This window comes from Protomyctophum parallelum (assembly GCF_964188405.1).
Source record: "Protomyctophum parallelum genome assembly, chromosome: 9".
NCBI classification, from domain to species: domain Eukaryota; kingdom Metazoa; phylum Chordata; class Actinopteri; order Myctophiformes; family Myctophidae; genus Protomyctophum; species Protomyctophum parallelum.
The window spans coordinates 4,535,334-4,557,795 of record NC_139706.1 but is presented as its reverse complement, the minus strand read 5'-3'; the positions used below and the strand labels follow the sequence as shown (position 1 = coordinate 4,557,795).

The window sequence follows — 22,462 nt, the reverse complement described above, 5'->3', positions numbered from 1 at the left end:
TGTGTGTGTGAGTGTGTGTGTGCGTGTGTGTGTGCATGTGTGCGTACCTTGAAATTCCTGCATGTCAGTGTCAGAAGTTGAACACTTCCTCTTCACCGTGATGGGGACATTGTAACTCTCCAGGTACCTGATGAGAGACAGGCAAACCCCAGAGTGTGAGCGCAAATAATTATTAATTAATTAATTATTATAATTTTTCTGCTTTTAACTGTGTTCTTGTACTGCTTTTAATCTGTACGGCGACCTTGAGTGCCCTGAAAGGCGCCTTATAAATAAAATTTATTATTATTATTATTATTATTATTAAATACTGCAATATTTATTAACAGTTTGCAGAATTTCAGTACATTTCAAGCACAAACTCAATACAAAGACTGTTAACTGTGAGTGGACGAACCAAATTACCGTAAGCATTACACTTGTTTACAAGAGGGTCCACCATGTTCAATTCACCAAAACATTTAGAGACGTACAAATAGACACTTCTATGTGTACTTTGTGTGTGTGTGTGTGTGTGAATAAGTTTGTGTGTTGCCTATATTCTGTACATTTAGGGCTTGTTTGGACTCAAGCACTGAGACACATGATGTTTCGAGTGCGTGGGATATCAGAAGCAACTGAAAATATTTGTGCCCTTGATAATGTATTTTATAAATGTGGACTCAAATAAAGAAATTGAAATGTGTGTGGGTGAGAGAGAGGCATTACAGAGGGAACTGAACAAATGCGTGCAACTGTAAGCACGCACGCACACAGACACACAGACATGCACACACACCTGATGACACTGTCGAGGCAGTTGATCTGCTGGTAGGAGTAGACAGTCTTTGCAGACAGGTCTTTGCAGGTCAGGTCTGCCATGCTGGCTGTAGTACTATCCTTGGCCAGAAGAGGGGGCTCAGAATGCTTCAGACACACCACAGGGCTCTTCTGGACTGCTGCTGGAGAAGACCAAAATGATTGTAGCTCACTTATTCCAGCCTAATTGTTTCGTTGTTAATTTATTAATAGCAATTGAACAAACATTTTAATAGTTATCCAAGTCAACACACATTGTTAATAGCTATCCAAGTTTGAATACACAGTCAAATTTGGAGTGTTCAACTTGCGAGTGTCAACATGTACTCCTACAGATGATTACACTAATTGAGTTCAACCCTATACTATACTATATGTCGTCAGATCAAAGATGGGGAAAATGGCATTGTGAGCTTTTAGATCTGCTATTTTTGTCAAATGTTCACCCATTATATCCAGAACACTGACGTGAAGGTTGACGTAGTGACATTAACAATGTGTGATGAATGTTTGCCAATCGTTTGTTGTCAATGGAATAGTGTGCATGTGTATTCATCTGTACTCATGGAACAATGCAAAATAAAATATCAAGATATATCAAGAAAATGTAATGATGTTGTCTTTTAGGCCGACCAGCTGAAGAAATCATGACATTTCTGAGACCATTCATGTTTCTGGAAGATGCTGCTAAACTGCTTCTAAACTTGTATTCCATTGCTAGTTTGATCACTTCAAATACTCTCTTAAAATAACTAATGACTGAAAATATGCAATCTACAAGCTCACGTCACACTGCTACGTGTTGTGAGCTGAGCTTGTAGATCTGCTATTTCCGGTGCTTCTATGGAATCCAAATGACCGAAATCAGTCGTGGCGACTGAGAACATGAATCCATGTGTACTCACCACCAGAGCTCTTCCTCAGCTCCAGTTTGGGGATCAAGGGAGATGCGGAGGCCAGGTAGACCTGGGGGTCCTGCTGGTGCTTCAGCATGTGGACGCCCTTGCAGATCTCCTGGAAGCTCCGGGGAGGCTTGACCTTGCCCTCCGTCTCCTCCATTGCCACGTCCTCGGTGCTCTCGCGGGACGATGCCGCACTGATCAGCTGCTCGTGGGAACCGTTGCTGCCGTAGCCACTGGAGCCCATGTTATGGACGGGCTGGGGAGGGAGGGAACGGGTTGTTATACAGCAGCAATGGGATTACTGTATACTATAGTCTAGAAGACCACTCTCTGTGTGTAGGAAAGCCTTGACTTACAGTGTAGGTACAGACTCAGTGAACACAGCCTTGCAATAGAGACGCAGACAGACTATATGCACCCACTGCACACAAAATGTGGTGGAAACAGAGCTACACTTTCTAACCACCTGCCCACTGCTATACCAAGACATCAGAGAAACATACTTCCCACAGATTATACACATCCAGTTCAAAAACAGCGGCAGGATTTGTGAACTGTTGCGACAAAAGAAGGTTAGCCCGTGGAATACAACCACCCTAAGGGCTACTATCTGTACCAAGTAGACCGCTAGACCTACTGCACATGTAAACAGAGCGGCCTACCTTTAAACACATCTTATTTTTGTATACATTTTAAATAGTCTTGAGAAACAATGCTGCTATTTGTCCCAAAGTGACTGCAAAACAAATGCTGCCATTTGTTTCGAAAAAGTTGAATACCCTGTATGAAATGTACAGTATATAACGATGCAATATGACAGTTTTTACTATATTTTGACACTTGCTTTGGCAATGTGTTTTCTCATGCCAATAAAGCTCCTTTGAATTGAATTGTGTGTGTGTGTATGTGTGTGTGTGTGTGTGTGTGTGTGTGGTCCAAACCTGCAGTAGAAGTCTGTGAATCTGCTCACTGATTTCCTGGATGTCTGAATCCATGAGCTTTCCTCCGTGGAAAGCCGGGGCTGCAAACACAGCTTCATTCACAGGCCCTCTGGAACACACACGCCAACACGCAAGTTAAGTTCCGGAAGAGGACCTCTATATGTGATTTATTGAGTCGGGGTGTGTGTGTGTATGTGTGTGTGCGTATGCGTATGTGTATGTGTATGCGTATGCGTATGCGTATGCGTATGTGTATGCGTATGCGTCTACTCACATGCGGACTTTGTGCCTGCCGATGACGAAGGAGACCTTGCGGCTCCAGGGGTTGACGAAGCTGGACCAGCTGGTGTCTACGGTGACATACTCTCCGTTCTTCGCGCGGAAACGGATGGACGACTGGTCAAACGGCTGGCCTGCGTACTGCACAACTGTTGGTACAGTGAGCGGCACAAATGGTAAATACATAAATACTCTGCGTTAGGGTTATGCAAAGTGCCAATCTGCTATCTGGGCAGCATGGGGTCTTCCTCAAGGACACTTTGACACAAAGCCAGGGATCAAACCGTGGACCTTGCTGGTTCCCAGGCAGCCGTTCTAACTTTATAGATTTTTAAATGCATGTACCGGTACTATTATCACCACTACACTAGATCAGGCGTTCCCAAACATGTTCAGCTTGATACCCTTAAGCACTATATTGACAGAAAAACTCGAATTCCAAGGAAAAAAATAATTATTTTCCTTACTCTTTCGATGTACGGCCAGCATGATGGGCCTGTCGCTTGGGTGCAGTTTGAGTAGGAGAGGGGTCCCAATCAGGTCCTGGGGAAGGTAGCCCAACAGAGGAACGGCCCTGAGGGAGAGGCAGCATGTTAAGTTTAATGAAATGCATTTATTGTCAAGTACATTTACACAATTGGCCCTCTGCATTTAACCCATCATTACCTATTGTAGCGGTGGGCAGCTATTCTGCCTACCGGTAGTTTACATGCATGCACTATTCCGCTATACAGTATTAGACATACCAATATCCTGATAGTGGTTGTATTCATGATGTTTTTATGCAGCTTTAATACGCCATTTTCAAATATCCCAAGTTTAAAGACGTTCCCTGAATGAACAAGTGCTAGCTAGAATGTAGTAGTATTTATTGTGTGGTATTTAACCCATTTAGAGGGCTGAGGACGCATCTGTGTCACTTTATAGCTTTTAACCACTTTAACCATTATTTTAAACTTTAGCTGTTGGAAAAATATTTTTGAAAAAACTTGAAAATGTGTGCAAATCTTCGAATATATATTCTTTCACAGCGAACATTTTTAACTCAAATATTTGCTTCTGGGGGGGGTCCCTGGAAAAACATATTTTCAGATGGGGATCCATAGGCAATTGCATATAATTTTCTGGGTCCTTCACATGAAAAGGTTTGAGAACCACCGATATAGAAACATAGCTTTTTCAGAAAGCTGTCATGATTTAGACGTCTTCTAGAATCATTTTCTAGAATCTGATAGTCTTTAATGAATGAAATGGGTGTGAAACACTGTGTTGCTTGTGGAGGCCCACCCACCTCTCATCCACGTCCTGGAACACACAGTTGGGGGTGTGCGTCGTTGTGAAGATGCGCTTGTCAGCAGGGATTCTGGGAGCTGCAGAGAGGGGAGGGACATCGTTAAATCTGCTTTATACTTCATCACCTGACCATTCATACCACTCACAGAAGATAACTCACTACAAACTCACTACAAAAACATATTCATGTTTTTGTAGTGATTTTGTGATTATAGGATAAAAGTTTCAGTTTTGTTCCTCCAAAATGGTACTAAATAATTCAATCTAATTTAAGAACAACTATTGTCACTATTCGATGTTGTTTATAGTGGTTATTTTTTGAATGCACATTTTGGGCTTAATAAACCCAATTTGTGCCCAAGACGTCTCCAGACGTCCTGGGAATTATCCCATGGTGTGCCCAAGACTTCTGTACACGTCTTAGGAATTCTTCTTTGAAAGAAATTGGAAAGAATTCAAAACTTTATTTTATTTTATCGGATGGGCACCCCACGTCCTCAAGTTGAAAACGTTTTTTAAATTTGTTTGCTGTGAATGCTGAATGATCCAACATTTACTCACATGTTGGTCTAGATAGCCGTGCTTTGATCACAATTTCATTCTCAATTGTTGCGACAGCAAGTCGCACTTACTATAGAAACGTGCAGGAAACATGTAACGCCTGCATCCGTCACATCGGAAAGGTGCAGGAAGTATGTAACGCTTGCATCCTTCACATCAGACACGTGCAGGAAGCATGTAGCGCTTGCATATGATCTGTCACATCACGTAATGCTGCTGCTGCACACACACAACACACGGAGGCACACGCCACACAGGCGACACGCGTTTTGCCACTACACACACAACAGACACTTGTTTTGCCACTACACACACACACACACACCCACACACTTTCGAGCAGCATTGGGCCAAACACATGAACGAAAAATATGGCGTTAAAAAAATTAACGCATTTAATCGCATCTTTGTTTTAATCGCAATCTTTGTTTTAATCGCAATCTTTGTTTTAATCGCAATCTTTGTTTTAACCGCGGAAAGTTTCACAAGTACTGTGCGTTTCACAAGTACTGAATAGGCTGCTGCACGCCTGCACAGCAGCACACCACTCTATAGCTCCGTCAGTCAGACAACAACAAAGCCCACACGAATCAATGAATGAACTGTTTTACACAGTGCCTACATCGAGTCCGTCATTTCTTTCTCCATTATCTGTTGGTATGGTAATCTATGCATCAGAGACGAAAATTCCCTATAGGGAGAATTGTAAAAGTGACCTCTAAAATCATTGGCTCACAAATGAACGGCCTAGACCAGATCTTTAAGAAACAGGTACTTAACAAAGCCCTGTGTATCCGATCTGATGTTGCTCACCCACTATACGGAGAGTACATCCTTCTCCCATCCGGCCTTCGCTTGCGAGCCCCTTATTGTGCCACAAAAAACAGGCACAAACATTCCTTTGTCCCGGTCTCTATTCACACACTGAATGCTGCTGTGGGTAGATCGAGGATATAACCTTATGATGAGCACTTTCACTTTTTACTGTATTATCTCGTGCCTATGTCTATGCACACGCACTTTTATGACCTATCGCATAGCACTTTAAACGCCTGCACTTGAATGGTTGTGTGCACCTTTGTACTCTGGTATCCGCTATGTGAACTGTTTGTTTGTTTGTACTGTTTCATTCATTGTTTAATGTACTGTCTATGCTGCAACCCAATTTGCCCTTCGGGGACACTAAATAAACTTGAACCTTGAAGAAGCTGCTTATATCGCTTTTGCTCCGTGGATGGGACATTGACTCGTGGATGGGACATTGACTCGTATCGCGCCACCGAGTGGCGCGATACGAGCTTGTAGGTCTGCTATTTTTTGAACAATCGAAGAACGACTGACATTTTTAGAATCTGATCTCAGGTCAGAATGGGTTAATCAGACCAGTGTGTGTCCAGTGGAAACCTCGTATGAATCTGATCTCAGGTCAGAATGGGTTAACATGTCTCGCAGAGGACACCGGAGGCTCGCGGTGATTTGTGTGTTGTGTTTGTGTGTATTGTTCCATTTTCTCACCTTCATAACCGGAGTGCACTCGTTCGGCCAGCAGGAGGCAGCAGAGCTGTTCCTGGGACAGTTGGGGATCCTGCACCTTCATCAGGTAGGGTGTCATGCGGAAAGGGGTGTACTGGAGGTCCCCCTGATGTTCCTTACCCCCGCTATAACACACACACACACACACACACACACACACACACACACGATTAATGTGACGGCAATATTATAAATAGTTATCACATTGTTCTGGCTTTCTGGCTTTCTGTTCTGGCTTTCTTAACTGTCCAACTGTCTACCACGTAAACAGCTGCATACATAATCATAATGGGTAAGAGACGTTTGTCAATAGCATAGATAGTAATTATTTTGTGGTCACAGGTTATTATGTTAGCAGGTAAAATTTTAATGTTCAAGGTATTAAAATAGATTGGCTTATTTTGAGTCTGTGATTGTAGGATAGCATTGATACACAGAACGGTGAGTGTGACCAGGGCAAAAATAAATAAATACAATGTCATGATCTGTGTTGTCTCTATATCACAGTAATTCTCTCTATTATGATTTTGGCGTGCCTTTTTTTCTTTTCTTCCCCCTTTCGACAGGATTTTTGCCCACTCAGTATAGACGCTAGCATCCTCCCACCATGGGCCCTTTCATGCTCATCTCTCTGACTCTCCAGCCCTAGCACTGACCCCCATGCTTGTTATTGAAACAGGAAATGATCAGCTGGCCGTCCTCACCTGATACGACAGAAGAAGGATTTCTCCTGCATGCACTCATTGGGAGAGGATTCTGAGAGAGAGAGAGAGAGAGAGAGAGAGAGAGAGACAGACAGACAGACAGTCAGAGAATTCAGCAGTAATACTTTGAAAGAATACCAGTAAACAATGTCTAAATGGTTTTAAACACTCAAATTCACCCCAAACGAACCGGAAAGCAATATTGCCTAAAGCTAATCTGGCCATCGTAACGGCCATCGTAACTTTAAGTCATCAGAAGTGTTAATATCGTAACCACGAGGTAGCGACGACTTTTTTTTAATGAGCCACTAACATGGCCTTTCTGTCCAAACACCTCAAGCTGCTATACGGACGGTGGATATAAGAGAGGCTATTCTGAATCAATAAAAACAAAAAAAGACGTCAACAGCAGGAATCGACAATAGGAAAAAATACGTGAAAGACACAACTGGCAGGCAATTAAGGCAACTCTATGGTAGGCCTAATGTCAAGGGAGTAATAACGGTACACAGACACATTCGGCTTTAGAAGATGTACAGCACAAGAAGTGCGCTACAAAGATGGTTGTCTGTAAGGGGAAGTGACAATGAATGAGTGACCAATTTACTGTATGTGTAATGCTCCCATTCTCAAAATGAGTTTACACTGGCCTGAAGTAGGTCAGTAGAGCATAGACACATTTGCAGATGTAAACAAAAGCCCTTTTCAATTTTGTTTTCTTTAGACAGATATATAGATTGAGCGTCACAGTCCCGCCCAATGTGAGGGCACCATTCATTTTCTTTTTGTTGATGTTCTTTCTTTCTTCTTCCAATCCTATCCAATCCTATCAACCAATCCATTCAAAATTGTTTATGGTGACATTTGTCAACTCGGCGGTAGGCTTTGTCCGAGGCTTTAAAGAAATACTTTTTGAAACGTCTTTGGGAAAAATGAATGGGGAATTATTTCCTGATGCCCTCGTCGTTCTGAAAGGGGGCGGGACTGCAATGCTCTATAGCCTGTACATTTTGCAAAGCGGGTTATAGTCTATAAGCAGCTAAATGTACAGGTCTAACAATTTACATACGAAATAGGCTTGCATGCCTTACAGCCGCACAAGTCACCCACAGTTAGTGTATGTCCTGCTTCATCGATTCAACAGGAAACAGGTAACACGGTGTAGCTCATGTGCATATGTGACCACTGTGTGGGCGTTAAATAATGGCTGCATTGAGAAATAGAACATGGGAGTGTGAGTGTGAGTGTGAGTGTGTGTGTGTGTGTGTGTGTGTGTGTGTGTGTGTGTGTGTGTGTGTGTGTGTGTGTGTGTGTGATGTACTACTGACTGACATGAAATCCAACATCTCATATGTTGGCCTAGATAGGTGAGAACTCACAACAATTTCATTCTCAATCATTCGTTTCATTCTGGATAGGTTACCTGCTCCAGTGCACATGCTCCATGAGGGCAGGCAGTAGGGAGTGGTGAAACTGTAGAAGACGCTGACATCCTGGGGCGCCAGGAATTCCACAAACTTGGCGTTGTCGAACACTTTGCGCTTGCAGTTCAAGATGGACGACGCCTGGTCCGAGATGTAAATGATCTTCCCCGTGATGAGAGAGACAGCCACGGCCAATATATCCTAACGAACATGATGAGAGAGGACAAACGTGATGAGAGTCAGCCACGGCTAATATATCCTAACGAACATGATGAGAGAGGACAAACGTGATGAGAGAGACAGCCACGGCAAATATATCCTAATGAACGACAGCGTAAACCTTAGGTCTCCATGTATGAGCTGTAGCTTTGTTTCAATTAAATTCCATAAACTCTGCCGACATTTTTCTATGATGGAAGCCAAACGACTTTGACTACTTGCGCTATATAAATGATATGTACTGTTATAATTATTAATAACTAGAAACAATCAAAGGGCAGTTTAAGTGTGTAAGTATTAAGCACAATGATTTTGTCAATATGATTAACTGTGGAGCCCGGGTTCATTTTTTGTTCTACTAGAAGACTGCTATCCAAAAGAGTAAAATATAAAGAAAGACATAGCTATGTAGCAGAAGCAGAAGATATGGGGTCCCTTTATGTGCAGAAATCATCAATATGCTTGTGTGCTTTGTAGAGGAGGAAAGACCGACATGTCATGTGATCCGGTGGGCACTGCTGGATGAGCAGGTGTTGATCTGTGCACTTACAGTGACCTTTTAAGGTTATTTTTTTTCTTTTCCCCTCAGCGCCAAATATCTTTGGCACCAACAGCAGGTCCACAAGCCTATTATTAACCTATTATTATGACATGGCCACGATAAGCTCACTAGGCTTCATATGATTAATTTGGGGTCAGCCCTACGGTCACACTGGCATGGAGCTGTGAGGTACTCACGGTGCTTTTGAGCGTGTATTCTGAGGTGATGCGGTTGATTTCCTCTATGGTGTAGGACGGCACGTCAAGGCCGGGCGGATGGCTGTCATTGGTCATCAACATATGGTAGTGCTCCTCATTGGCTGTCAAGTCAAGAAATACCCCAGGTGAATGTGAATTAAACATGGACAGAAAGTCTTGTTAAATAGATCCTTTAACATCTCTTATAGCAGAGGATCCCCAAACTCTTCCATCCCAAGGACCCCCAAACAAGCATAGGCTCTGGCTGCTATTTTCAAAATATTTTGACAATAATAATATATATAATGTAAAATAATGACATGGCCCAAATAATTGTGTGAACTGAATTTGAAATTAAATGAAAAGAAAGCCTTACCTTTGACCTGTTTGACACATCGCAGCGCATATTTCAGGGTGTTGAGTGTGCTTGGCTTTCCCTTGTTACGCTTTTCCGTTGGCAGAAGCTTCTTCAGCTCCTTGATGGTCTTGGCGAGCTCTTTCCGGGTCTTGGCTTTGGCTGACTGCTCACTACTGCAGAGCACACGAGACAGACAGACTTTTGTCAAACTGGGAAACTCTTGGTACTGTATGTGTCCTCAAAATTCGTGTTTTTATTGCCGTTAGAAATCAACCCTGAAAATGAGGTGCATTACTAGCCACATGTTAGCAGCTCTACTGAGAACCAGCTGTATTGTCTGTATTGGTTTAAAGGTAAAGGGGGGGGGTCAAGGAGATCAAGGAAGGAGGAATGTCTTAAGAAACCATTTAAGTAAAACTAACAGCATCGTCCCAATTAATTTTGTCAAGTATCAAACCATTCTAAAAGTAAAAACTTAAATAAATATCCAATTACAGCTCAAGCTCAGTTTTTTTCCCCTCTGTGCTTGTTAACTGGACATTATAAGTTCAGACAGCAGATTTAAGAAGGTTTAAGGTTTAAGATGTTTACTAACCTGCAGCCGCTGCTGGAAGGGTTGTCCTGGGAACTCAGACTAAAGGCATTGGAGCTGCTTAGAGGCGAGGCGCTGTGAGAGTTTGAGCTGCAATGACAAAGAACAGGCAGATATTATGGAATGGCCTACAGAAAAATCTCAAAACTAAACAGGGCAATTCAAAAAGAGATATACTTGATAATGTGGTATGAATCCCAATCTTCTACATTTGGCAACTCAATTTGTGGAATCAGTGCCTTAATTTAAGTTAATTACGGGCACACTGACTGTTGTAGTAGAAGAAGACAGCACTGTTGCTTGGACAAAAGACCCCCTGAAGTGGGTGGCAACTTCCCGCTGATGCCCGAGCAAACATCTTGATCTCATTCTGTCACGCCATCCACATACGTTCCGTCACTCATTGGCCCTTTGTACAGCACAGCTGCAGGCAGGGCGGGCTGGCATCACGACACAACTCAGCACTATCACTTGCCCATGTATTGTATGTAATGCTAAGTGCAGGCTTCAGCGGTCAGTAGATTGTTTGATAGCATTTACATTGGACAGTATATATTACTGGATAATGTACACTAATTCAGTGGTTCTCAAACTTTTTCATGTCAAGGACCCCCAAAATGATACTCATTAGCCTGAGGACCCCCCCATTTTGAAAATGTATGCCAAGGACCCTCATAAGAGAAGAATTTGACGGCTCTAGCAGTGATTTTCAACCATTTTCATTTCAAGGGCCCCTGGTTTGACCTGAATTAGGCTAATTAGGCATTTCTATCTCTGAGACGGTGACCCCAATTTGTATTGTAAAGTCAATGATAATTTAACTCTCAGAGTTACACACCAATAATGGTCCATTTGGTTCCAAACTATCATTTAGCCGGGGACCCCTGGAACTCCCTCAAGGACCCATGTGGAAAGGAACTGGTTGGAATAACGTGTTCCTTCCACGCGCTACGTCCAACCAGGGAAACTCCCCCCTGTCAGGTGTAAAGGAGCAACTTGGACACTCAGGCATGAAGGAAGCATGAGTTCAAGTCCGTTGCTCTCCCCTTGTTCCCCATATATGGGGACTAGGTTGGTGGAGGGTGTGTAGAGCCCAGGATCACATTAGATGATTGACACAGGGGTGAAAAATGGGTTACAAAATCGTGGGGAGATATGGGAGAAGTTCTTGGACTTCATTAAGCGAGGTGATATTGAAGAGGCTTTGGATGTATAGTGGTTAATTGGAGTAGTCAGCTGTGGGGTGGGGGTAGGGAACTGTGCATTTGTTTGTTTAACTGTATGTAATGTGTTTTGTTTAACTGTATGTAATGTGTTTTATTTTCGTTTTATTGTTCGTTTTGTCATTATTATTTTTGTTCTGTATTTATTGTCAAATCATTTTGTGATAAGATTTTGTTTGTATTTGTGCTGCCATGGGGATGTGGGGGGGAAATATATATGTAAATTGTTTTGAAAATACTTCTTTGTACTTCAAAGAAAATCAAGAAAATCAATAAACATATGTTTAAAAAAAAAAAAAAGGTATGATTATTAGGTTTTTGGTTTGATGTATTGATAAGATGGATGGGCTGTACTGGTTACTAGGCCTTATGTAACGGTAAGAAGCAAGAAGGCGCAACAGGCCAACAGCTGACTAGATTGGCTAAATAATTGGAAACTAATTAAATCGGAAATACTTACATAATCCTCAGAGCAGAGCAACTGTAATTTGCATTTTCCTCCTGGCAATTATAAAGTGCTGAACTTAAAGAGCAGAATTTGACCTATAGATATCGCCTCATATTACTTCCAGACAGCATTGGCATATGAGTCATTGTGGTGGGTGTAAAGACCGACCATCTGTTGCTGTGGCACTATAGGTCAGAATTACATAACACAGTAAACACACTGGTGTGGTATTGTCTGAACAATAATGAATTCACCCAGTGAGTTGACAACAGCACCGGTATTAATACATACAACAGCACACACCGGATGCACACATGGTGCACTTTCATTACTTTCATTAATTCATTGTCCATCGATGTGGTGCCATGACCGTCTGCTTTAAATAAATAACTTCATTAACGTAGTTAATTAGTTAATTAGTAGGTGTCTGCCATTGAGCCAGACACAATCAGGTAAGAATGATCAAGATTACTAGGTTGTTGTGAAGTAAATATAACAGGGAAAACAGCACATAGATAGATAGATAGATAGATAGATAGATAGATAGATCTTTATTTGTCATTGCTTGCATGAAACAACGAAATTCAGTTTAGAGCTTCACCACTGGCAGATCACATTATAGGTGATCTGCTCGTCATCCGACTAAACATTAAACTCACACTTACAAGACCATGGGTGCTACACGGAAATTAACAAAATTTAATTATAAATACACAAAAAATGAAGACTATTAGTACACCAGCAAAAAAACATGTAGTGCCAATTTAACTCTAAAGGGCAAAAACAGACCCGTTTACTGTGTAGTATTCATAGTGTTACTATTTTCAAGAAAGTCTCAGAAGGAGCCACGATGACACACACACACACACACACACACACACACACACACTAAATGTAATGAACTGCACTTCCATCCTACAGATAGATCTCCCCCGCAGTGACAGGAATACACTTCATTAACCACAATGCCTTGGGGGTGGATGTACACGTACCTCTTGTTGCTCACTGATGACTCCAGGAGGGCGGAGTCTTTGCCGTTGCCATGGGAACTGCTTCCCACAGACTCGTTGCCGTGGGACTCGTTACCCTGGGACTCGTTGCCATGGGACTCCGTCCCGCTCTCACTGCCGCCCATCTCCACGTCCTCGTGCATCGTCGGGCACGACCGCTTCCTGTTGTCGCGGGGAGAGCCCGGCGAGGCCGGGTGTTCGTGGCTGCTGTCGCTCCCGTCCGAAGCCAAGCCCAGCTCAGCTCCTCCGGCCCCCGCGCCACACCCTCCCACGCCGTAGCCGCTGGCCATGCGGTGCATTTTGGCCGATGGAGCCACAGGAAGCTCCCTCCTCTCCCTTCACCTTCCCGATCGAGCCCGTCCAACGTAGAGTACAGGTAGCGCTTGGGGTCGGCGTCCTCGGACAAGTGGTGGGCACAAGTGCAAAGGGTCAAAAGACACAGGATGAGACCATGGAGATGCCACGCCCTCTGCGGTACTCTGGGAGGAATGGGATGTCAGTGCCTCTCTGGAGCAGGACGCGGTCTGAAGGAGGGAAATCACAGCGACAACACAACTTAACGCAATGGCCATTATTATGACAGTACACTACCTTGCAATGGAAAGTTGGAAACAGGTCAATAGTTTAGGGGAGTGCAGGGATTCGGCCAAACCACTTCAGTCTCTAGGCACAACACTGAACTGTAGATTAAATGTTTGAAATAATATACCTAAAGTCTTTAGTCCATATAGTGCTGGCCTTCAACAGCTGCTGAGTGCATGCTCACAGTACGGTGCTGACTTTGACATGAAATATAATGCAAAAAAGAGCAAGATTATGATTGTCCGTAGCATGGAAGACAGACATTTAACCTTTCCTGACTTTTATCTCTCTGGCTCTATCCTTAGTGTCACGCCTCGCTCCTCTGCCTTTGTATTTGAGCATTGACTTAGGTCCAAACCACTGGACTAATATGTGGCTTGACCTTAATGGTTATGTGGTTGTTTTATGTTCAGTATTTTGCCATGTCTTGTTCTGTTTGGTTTTCTGTTACCCTGTTGGTTTTGTGTATCTTATTTTGTAGTATGGTCCTAGTGTTTCCCGTCTGCCTAGTTGCTGTTCCCTACCTTGTCTCACCTACCTTGTGATGTGTCAGTGTTTTCACCTGTGTCCTCTTTGTCCTGTTAGCCTATCCTGTGTTTGATTGTATTTTGAGTTCACCTGTGTCTACTACTAGTTAGTCTTTGTCTATTTTTCTAAAACAGGTAGTCCCAATAGTTCATTCTGATTGGCTGGTTACCGTCACGTGACCGGTGTAAATTTAATAACCCACTCCTTCAATCACTTTGTATCAAACTGCAGCCTTGTAGCTGAACTGGGGAAGGGGAGCGCTTGATTGCTTTACAAACACATGCTGTGCGGGCGTCTAAGCACCGCCCCGCCTCATATGACTGTGAATGTGTGGCTCCAGGCAGCCCCGTAAATACATCAAGCGCTATTCTCCCGTCACATAGGCTACTTGCGGAGCAAAACAAGGAAGTGTTTTGGCTCTGGGTCGCTCGCTCTGGTGGCACAAAGCGTAGATACTTTTGTGAATTTAATAGTTTTAATATTGCTATATGTTTGTAACCGTTTTAGAAAAGCAATAAGCCACTCGAGGCCCCAGCTTACCGGGTATTTTACACTGGCCTACGCTCCCAGGCAGTGTAAAATACCCGGTAACCTGAGACCTCTCGTGGCTTATTGCTTAAATATACCCCAGTTTGTTCAGTCCCTTGTCAGTTCGTCATTTCATGTCAGAGTCTACTGTGTACTTATTTTGCCTGCCCCATGTTATGGGAAGTTTAAGTTTATTGTTTAATAAACATCCTGAACTGTGAATCCTGCCTTTTGGTCGTACTGCTTTTGGGTCCTCTGATCGCACCCTGACACTTAGTGTCTGCAGTGAGATTAAATATTTGGGCCACATCATCTCGAATGACCTCTCTGATGACAAGGATATATTTAGACAGCGTCGGATGTTGTATGCGCAAGGAAACATGCTGTGTAGAAAATGTAGCATGTGCTCAGTACTGGTGAAGATCTCACTTTTTAAATCCTTTTGTACACCCCTGTACACCGCCCACCTGTGGTGCCGCTACAAGCAGGCCAGTATCAGGCCGTGGCATACAATGACTGTATGAGGCTGCTTCTGAGAGCTCCAAGAAGCTCCAGTGCAAGTCAAATGTTTGTCAGTGTTGGGGTTCCCACCTGCTCTGCTGTGCTACGAAATCTTATGTATAAATTCATGTGTAGGGTATCTGAGTCAGTAAATGACATCATTAATGTCATGATTTGTCATCACTAACACGATACGTAGTTCTGTCAGGTTCTCCTCCAGACTGTGGAACCATTGGCGAACTTGTCTGTATGTTCGAAACTGAATATGGTGGAACTCTTTTTATTGTATATTTCTTCTTATCTATTGTGTTGCTGTTCTGTACTGTGATATGGATTCCCCTGAGTCTGCAATAAAGAATCAATCAATCTATCTATATAATATGCAGTTTTCTCACAGTTCACTGTTGCTACACTACTACAACTAACTGTGTTATAACATTGTTATATTGTAATGCCATTCAAATATTTGGCATAAATATTGAGGTATGAGAATATGAAAAGTGGTTAAACACACTAATCTAGAAATTCTATGTCAATTTGTTGACGCACAAATAATATTATATAAAAAGGACACTTGATTTTTGAGTAATCAAAAAAGTAGTCAATATAAAAGAAAATAACAGTAGCTGCAACCCTAAAAAAACAAAACAGCGGCGGCCTCTGCTTTAATGTGACACGCATGCACGCACACACACATGCATGCTGCTCATGCTTCAAAGTGATGCAATATTGCAGTGGATGTGCTCTGCCCTTTCTAGCTAAATTTAGCCCCAAAACAGTGTGATTCACATTTTTCCAAAGCTTAAAGATGAGTCAGTAGGGATGAAAACCACTGAAGCGTACCATCTTTTAGACTGTGCTGCTCATGTTAGACCTTCAAGGACCGTTGGTGGTCTGGCACATTTAGCCCAATATATACAAATGACTCTTCTTCATTATACTTGACATTATTTACTGCTGACCACTTCACAAAGCACACCATGGTTTGCATTATATAAAACTCTACTTGGACAGATTGTGAACTGGCTTGATAATAATTATTCATAAGCTTTATGCATAAGCAAAATAAAATAAATAAATAAATAAGCCATTTACAGAAACATGGTCTGTTTATATACAATGTATGGCTGAAGCTATGGATGAATTGCCAGCGGTTTGGTTAAAGTCCCCACGAGGTTGATACTATATTAGGATATAGTCACGCTGGGCAAGACCTACGCTGAGAGGGTATCCATTCTTTGGGCGGAAGTGGCAGGATTTTGGCGGAAGTACCGCTCAAGGAAATGGCATTGACGCTTTACAAATCAGTTTACAATTAAGTGTTGTTCGAAATAATATTGTATCTGGGTGAAATACAACTGACGGATGTTGCCGGCCCGACACTTCCGTCTTAGGTTGTGACCAGGCTTTTCTCTTCACAGATGAGTGAGGCTGGGACCGAGGCTAGGATATATATTATAATTATTATTATAATTATATTATAATTGTCTCCACCAGCCGAAGGCATGGGGAGAGTATGTTTTGCACTCCGTCCGTCCGTCCGTGTGTCCGTCCGTCCGTCCGTCCGTCCGTGAACAGCTAATCTCAGCCACCGTTAACCCGGTCGATGCCAAATTTTGCACACACACTCCCTGGATGCCAACCATGAACCTCTGCCCCAAACTTTCCAGAACGGCCTGTTATAGCGCCACCAGGAGGCCGCTTTGTGCAAAACAAGTTTTTGCACAGTACACCTACAGATTTTGTCCAAACATCACGCAAATTGGTACACAGTCTCTCTAGAGCCATTCAACGAAACGGGTCTTTCAGATTTATCAGACTCCATCCTGATTGGTTAAGATTGGCTTCCAAAGTTCACAGGAGTGCTCAGTTTCAAACAAAATGCTGCAAATCATGAACACATCGCGTGATTTCCGTGAAATTGTGCACCCACATTCCCACTAGGCCCAGGACGAAATGCCACATGAACAATTTCAACTCAGCCTCAAGGTGGCGCTATAACTGGCCCAAAAGTGTTTTTACCTCTAACTGCACGGATCTGTGGATAACCTGGTGGAGACCTGTGCCCGGAAGGGCACTTTTTCTAGTTATATTATATTATAGATATATATTTTAACACACAGGTAATCTATTTTCTCCAGTTCCAAACCAAATCTAGGCTAGGCCTCCGTCACATGTATTAGTTGAAGTGCAGCACTGTTTCATAAACCCACATGGATCAAATGCACAGCCAGAGGATACATCCAGTCTAATTTGAAATAGAGAGACTGAAGAGGGGGGGGGGGGGGTAGATACGATATCTTACATAATAGACTTCAACGGAAGAAAAGACAACATAGGAATCTATACAACACACATAGAACATACATCATCATAGTACATACTACCCTGGTTTCCAGCCCATAGACCCCGCCCACTCGACTGAGGAGGGCACTGGTTGGAGGCTCTCTCAGAGTCAACAATCAGGCTACATACTGTACATACAGCAATAATCAGGGTTGGGATCCTGTAGGATTTCGGTTCAGTTTAATGATTCCTTTAAGGGGGGTTCCAACTAGACCTGTAGAAGCCTGTAACTCCGAGAGGGTACAATGTTGGACCCTTATTTGGGTTCCATTTGTACACTCTCAAGAGTTATAGTGGTGCTTGAAATTAAAACGTCAGTGAGAACCACCTGTATTGTAATTGTAAAGCCACATAGCAATGCCCAATTTTACTCTAGTCTACACCAAGCCAATTAACCTAATATATATTAGGTTAATTGGCTTAATTGGCTACACCAAGCCAGGTTAATTGGCTTGGTGTAGACTAGAGCAAAATTGGGCATTGCTAAGTGTCTCACAGGGTATATATATATATATATATATATATAATATTATTATTATATTTGTTATACCTTTACGTGGTGTGATGGTGTATATCAGACAGTCACAGTAGCTATACCATGTAGACTGCTAATTTAGATTAACATTATATGATATATCATATAATTAATATTCCCCCACACATCTACAGATTCAGTGAGAGCTGGCAGAACACAACGACAGCCAAGTCCAGAGCAACGAAGAAACAATAAGAGCAATTCCAGTGAAGATCAATTAACAGCTCACTGTTTTACATTAACATTACTCATCTATGGGGGGTTTCCACCATGCAGTAAATATTCAAACGTGTAGCAAATTAGGAATCAATACACATATTCATAAATAAAATGATACTGTATGGACAAAAAGGACCCTTCCCCCATCTATCTCCTACTGACCTGCTATTCAACCAGCATGTACACACTGTACTACTGGAATGTACAGTACACACACGGTGCCACACCTACTGACCTGCTATTCAACCAGCATGTACACACTGTACTGTACACACTGTACACACATGTTGACCTGCAATCTTGTGCACGGTACACTACACTCTGACACAGATAGTAAAAGTGGCGACTGGCAGTCTGGCAGACACGCAGCAAAAATCACGACAATTTCCACGCTCGAGCCATTCGGAAACAACAGCCAACATTTTGATTGATTGAATGATTGATTGAAATATGTATTAACAGTTTGCAGAATTACAGTAGCCTACATTTCAAGCACAAACTCAATACAAAGACTGTTAACTGTGAGCGGACGACCCAATTAAGCATTACACACAATACAATTTTGATGAATTGAACAATGTGGACCCTGTTGTAAACAAGTGTAATGCTTAATTGGGTCGTTCACTCACAGTTAACAGTCTTTGTATTGAGTTTGTGCTTAAAATGTACTGTAAATTCTACAAACTGTTAATAAATATTTCAATCAATCAATCAAACAAACAATTGTTTACAAGAGGGTCCACCATGTTCAATTCATCAAAATATTTAGAGACGTTAACCATTTAAAAAAAAAACATCTATAAATCCACGTTAAATTATAAACAATTATCGCCAAAAGCCAAAAGTAGAGCAAGAGCATCACACATTTTCACGCATCATTTTTAAGTAGAGATAAGGGAGGGGGGAAAACTAACCTGTTCAGGAAAAGTGGTCCGTGGTTCCGCCTTAAATTAAAGCACAGACAAATACAAATGATTTACTTTTAATTTAATCCGAATGCGTTCCTCAGAACCCGTTGACACACTGCCTGGTGAGTGGTGAGTGACTGGCTGCAGCCGTGCAGCGCTCGAGCACTCCCTAGTACTCCCGCGCCTTATACACATCGCCGTACGACGGTGCTCCGACAGTGTTGCCATATAATGAGTAAGAAACAAGCAACCGGGGTCTAGGAAAACAAGCCCCAAAGAATAAGTAGCTATTTCTGCTATTACTTTGATAATATTTAACATGCATTACAAACTATGTCTATAGGCCACATGGGCACTATTTGAAAATAGCCGGTTTACAAGCTTGTGGATAAAAAGTGGAATAGTGGAATATTTGGAATATGTTTTAAACATGCCAACAACACAAATCCAGAACGGGGCTGAGGCTCTAGTCTAAGGGCTGAGGGGCTCCCTGGTTTAATTGAACTTTATTCAGAGTTTACAAAACATTTAAATGTTTGTTTCACTTAGAACCACTGGTTTGAATAACAATGAAAACAAATTGGAGGCAAATAGGAAGCAAACTAGAATTTAGAAACAAGCCCCCCCCCCCCCCCCCCCAAAAAAAAAACCCCCGCAACTTTGTTATTCCCTGTTTTACTTTCTTTATATGATGATTTCCTGTTTTTATAGAAGTGTATTGTTTTTATTCATTTTTACAGGTTACTACAGCAGTTCAGTCAAAACAGTTCCGTTTTTGTACCCCGCCCACCTCCCAATTTGTATAATTTGAACAATAAAATTAATGTTCTGGTGAATTGAAAATGGTGGACCCACTGGACCCTGTTTCGGCCTGTTGTAAATAAGTGTAGCAGCCTAATGCTTAATCATGATTCGTCCACAAAGTAACAGTTTTTGTATTGACTTGTGCTTTTGTTTGAAATGTACCCATTCTGTAATCAGCATGCTGTGAAATAAAAATGTAAATCAATCAATCAATTTATTTACAAGCTACTTTACAGAAAAAGAAGCCCAAAGTCGCTTATAATAAGCTGCCATGGCAACACTGTACTGACTTTCCGAAGCCCAGCCGGTGGACTTTTAAACTATCGGCCAATCCCAGCGCTCCTCGCTGCGCGATCGCGACCGCGACCTACAATTCAAGACCCCTCATTGGCCCGCAGTGGGGTTCCATGGGAAACCTGTGACGCAGCTGAAGTAACAGCAGCTCATTGGTCGGAATCGCTGTCCGTCCTTACTGTCCGTGTTACCCAAATGCACGTGGAAACGCATGTTGGATGGGCGTGACATCATCGTGCCTGGAACTTGGAAGTTATGCGGAACGCCCACTGAGAGTCAAAAAAGTACTTTCTGTCCTGACACTGTCAAGGACAGAAAGTCCTACTGTCAAGTTGACAGCCCATTCAAGTCCTATCTGATTGCATTAAACAATGGGGCCCATTGTCGGTGTACATGTCGAAGTGTCCTTGGGCAAGAAACTGAACGCTACACTGCCTCCAATGAGTTGGTCGGTGTGAGCTTGCCACCATTGGTGTGTGAATGTGGGAAGTGAGGCTTCACCTCCCAATGTATGAATGAATGAACCATTGTAAAGCACTTTGAGCACTTGGAAAAGCGCTATAAAAATGCAATTCATTATATATATATATATATATATATATATATATATATATATATATATTTACGCTGTAAAGACTATCATTTGTTTGGGCGGAAGTTGCGGGATTTTAGCGGAAGTATCGCCCAAGGAAATTACGTTGATGCTTTACAAATCAGTTTACATAGATTGGCATTTCGTCAGCGTGCAACACAACGTATAAATCTACAGTCTATGGTATAAATTCAAGATTTACTCAGACTTTCTCCCCTCCCAGTAACAGCTTCCTTGTTCTCTCTGCTCTGCTGCAATGTCATTTGTAATGTCTTTTCAAGTCAATTTTATGGGCCTGTTCACATTTAATGGAAATAAATGCAAGGCAATTCATTCTCAACTGACTATAGTTCAACATTTTTGTTCAATTTGAATTGACTGAATTCGAGCTTGCTGTCATACTGTGACGTACAAAGTGACATACAAAGAAACCAATTTCATTCTTCTGCAGAATGGTGGCAATGTTGGTATAGGAGGAGGAGGAGAAAGAAGGCATCTTTATCAAATTCAAAGAAAAGTTGGTAACAACAGAAGGTACAGTAGGAAGTAGTAGGTCATCCTATAAGAAGGAGACTGCGGAACAGTGCATAAAATGAGACATTGCATTTGACTGGCAGGTTTATGTGATCATTGGAGTGGAGTCTGTGGAATATGCTATGAATAGCAGACTGTAAATTCTTATTTATTTATTAATTTTAGTTATCTTATTTAGTTTTAGCCGACTATAAATCATAAGATTTTAGTCGACAAAATCTACAGTTGATTTTGTAGACAAAAGATTATTTTGGCGGGGCTTGATGCCTGATTTTACCCTTGGTTGCATGCTGATCTACAAGCCGATCTACAAGCTCACCCAATACAAGCTCACAACACGCCGCAGCGTAACGTGTTTTGAACTTCAGAGCGCAACACCCACACACACACACATGGTGAATTGAACAAGGTGTGCCCTCTTTAGGGGGACCACAAGTGCTTTATTGGGTCGTCCACTCACAGTTAACAGTTTTTGTAATTAGTTGTGCTTTATGTAGCCTACTGTAATTCTGCAAACTGTTAATACAACTTAAATCAATCAAAAATCAATGTGTGTGTGTGTGTGTGTGTGTGTGTGTGTGTGTGTGTGTGAGACCCATGCCACACCAATTAGCTGACTGCTCGGTGTGCATCTGCAGGGGTCAATAGGTCGTACTCAGACATAGACACACACACACACACACACACACACACACACACACACACACACACACACAGTCACTCTTGGGAGCGCTTTGCACCGCTCAAAAATACCAAACACAGATACAGATGCTGAGGAACACCAAATCTCAAAACCAGGAAGTAGCTTGGCATCGCACTGTCACAACCCCCTGCCGACAAATCCTTCCCATACAGGCCCCAATTTCCACAAACACCTGCTTATATAAAACAAGACTAGGTCAAAAGCTATAGCATTCTGGACCATGACATTATAAAGACCTTAATGATCTTGAAATGAAAAACATGTTTTCCATACTTTTACAGCATGTCCACGGTCTTAGTGGAGAAACTGGAGATATAATTGACAATGGATGAAAAAAAACTGTCAGTATAACGAAGTTGACTCAC

At 42.2% G+C, this 22,462-nt stretch overlaps 1 protein-coding gene across 1 annotated transcript in view; it reads right to left on the bottom strand.

Moving 5' to 3' along the window:
- The window catches only part of LOC310863963 (period circadian protein homolog 2-like), a gene marked incomplete at both ends in the record, with an annotated part of 35,689 nt that overhangs the window by 6,363 nt on the left and 6,864 nt on the right, over nt 1-22,462 (bottom strand). The window contains 17 exon segments of the mRNA XM_083772497.1: nt 48-127; nt 779-941; nt 1,704-1,956; nt 2,642-2,750; nt 2,916-3,069; nt 3,388-3,494; nt 4,212-4,290; nt 6,290-6,432; nt 7,012-7,063; nt 8,435-8,636; nt 9,393-9,514; nt 9,769-9,923; nt 10,346-10,432; nt 13,006-13,322; nt 13,324-13,344; nt 13,346-13,420; nt 13,474-13,547. Of these exon segments, the coding sequence (XP_083628623.1) occupies nt 48-127; nt 779-941; nt 1,704-1,956; nt 2,642-2,750; nt 2,916-3,069; nt 3,388-3,494; nt 4,212-4,290; nt 6,290-6,432; nt 7,012-7,063; nt 8,435-8,636; nt 9,393-9,514; nt 9,769-9,923; nt 10,346-10,432; nt 13,006-13,322; nt 13,324-13,344; nt 13,346-13,420; nt 13,474-13,547 (2,193 nt within the window).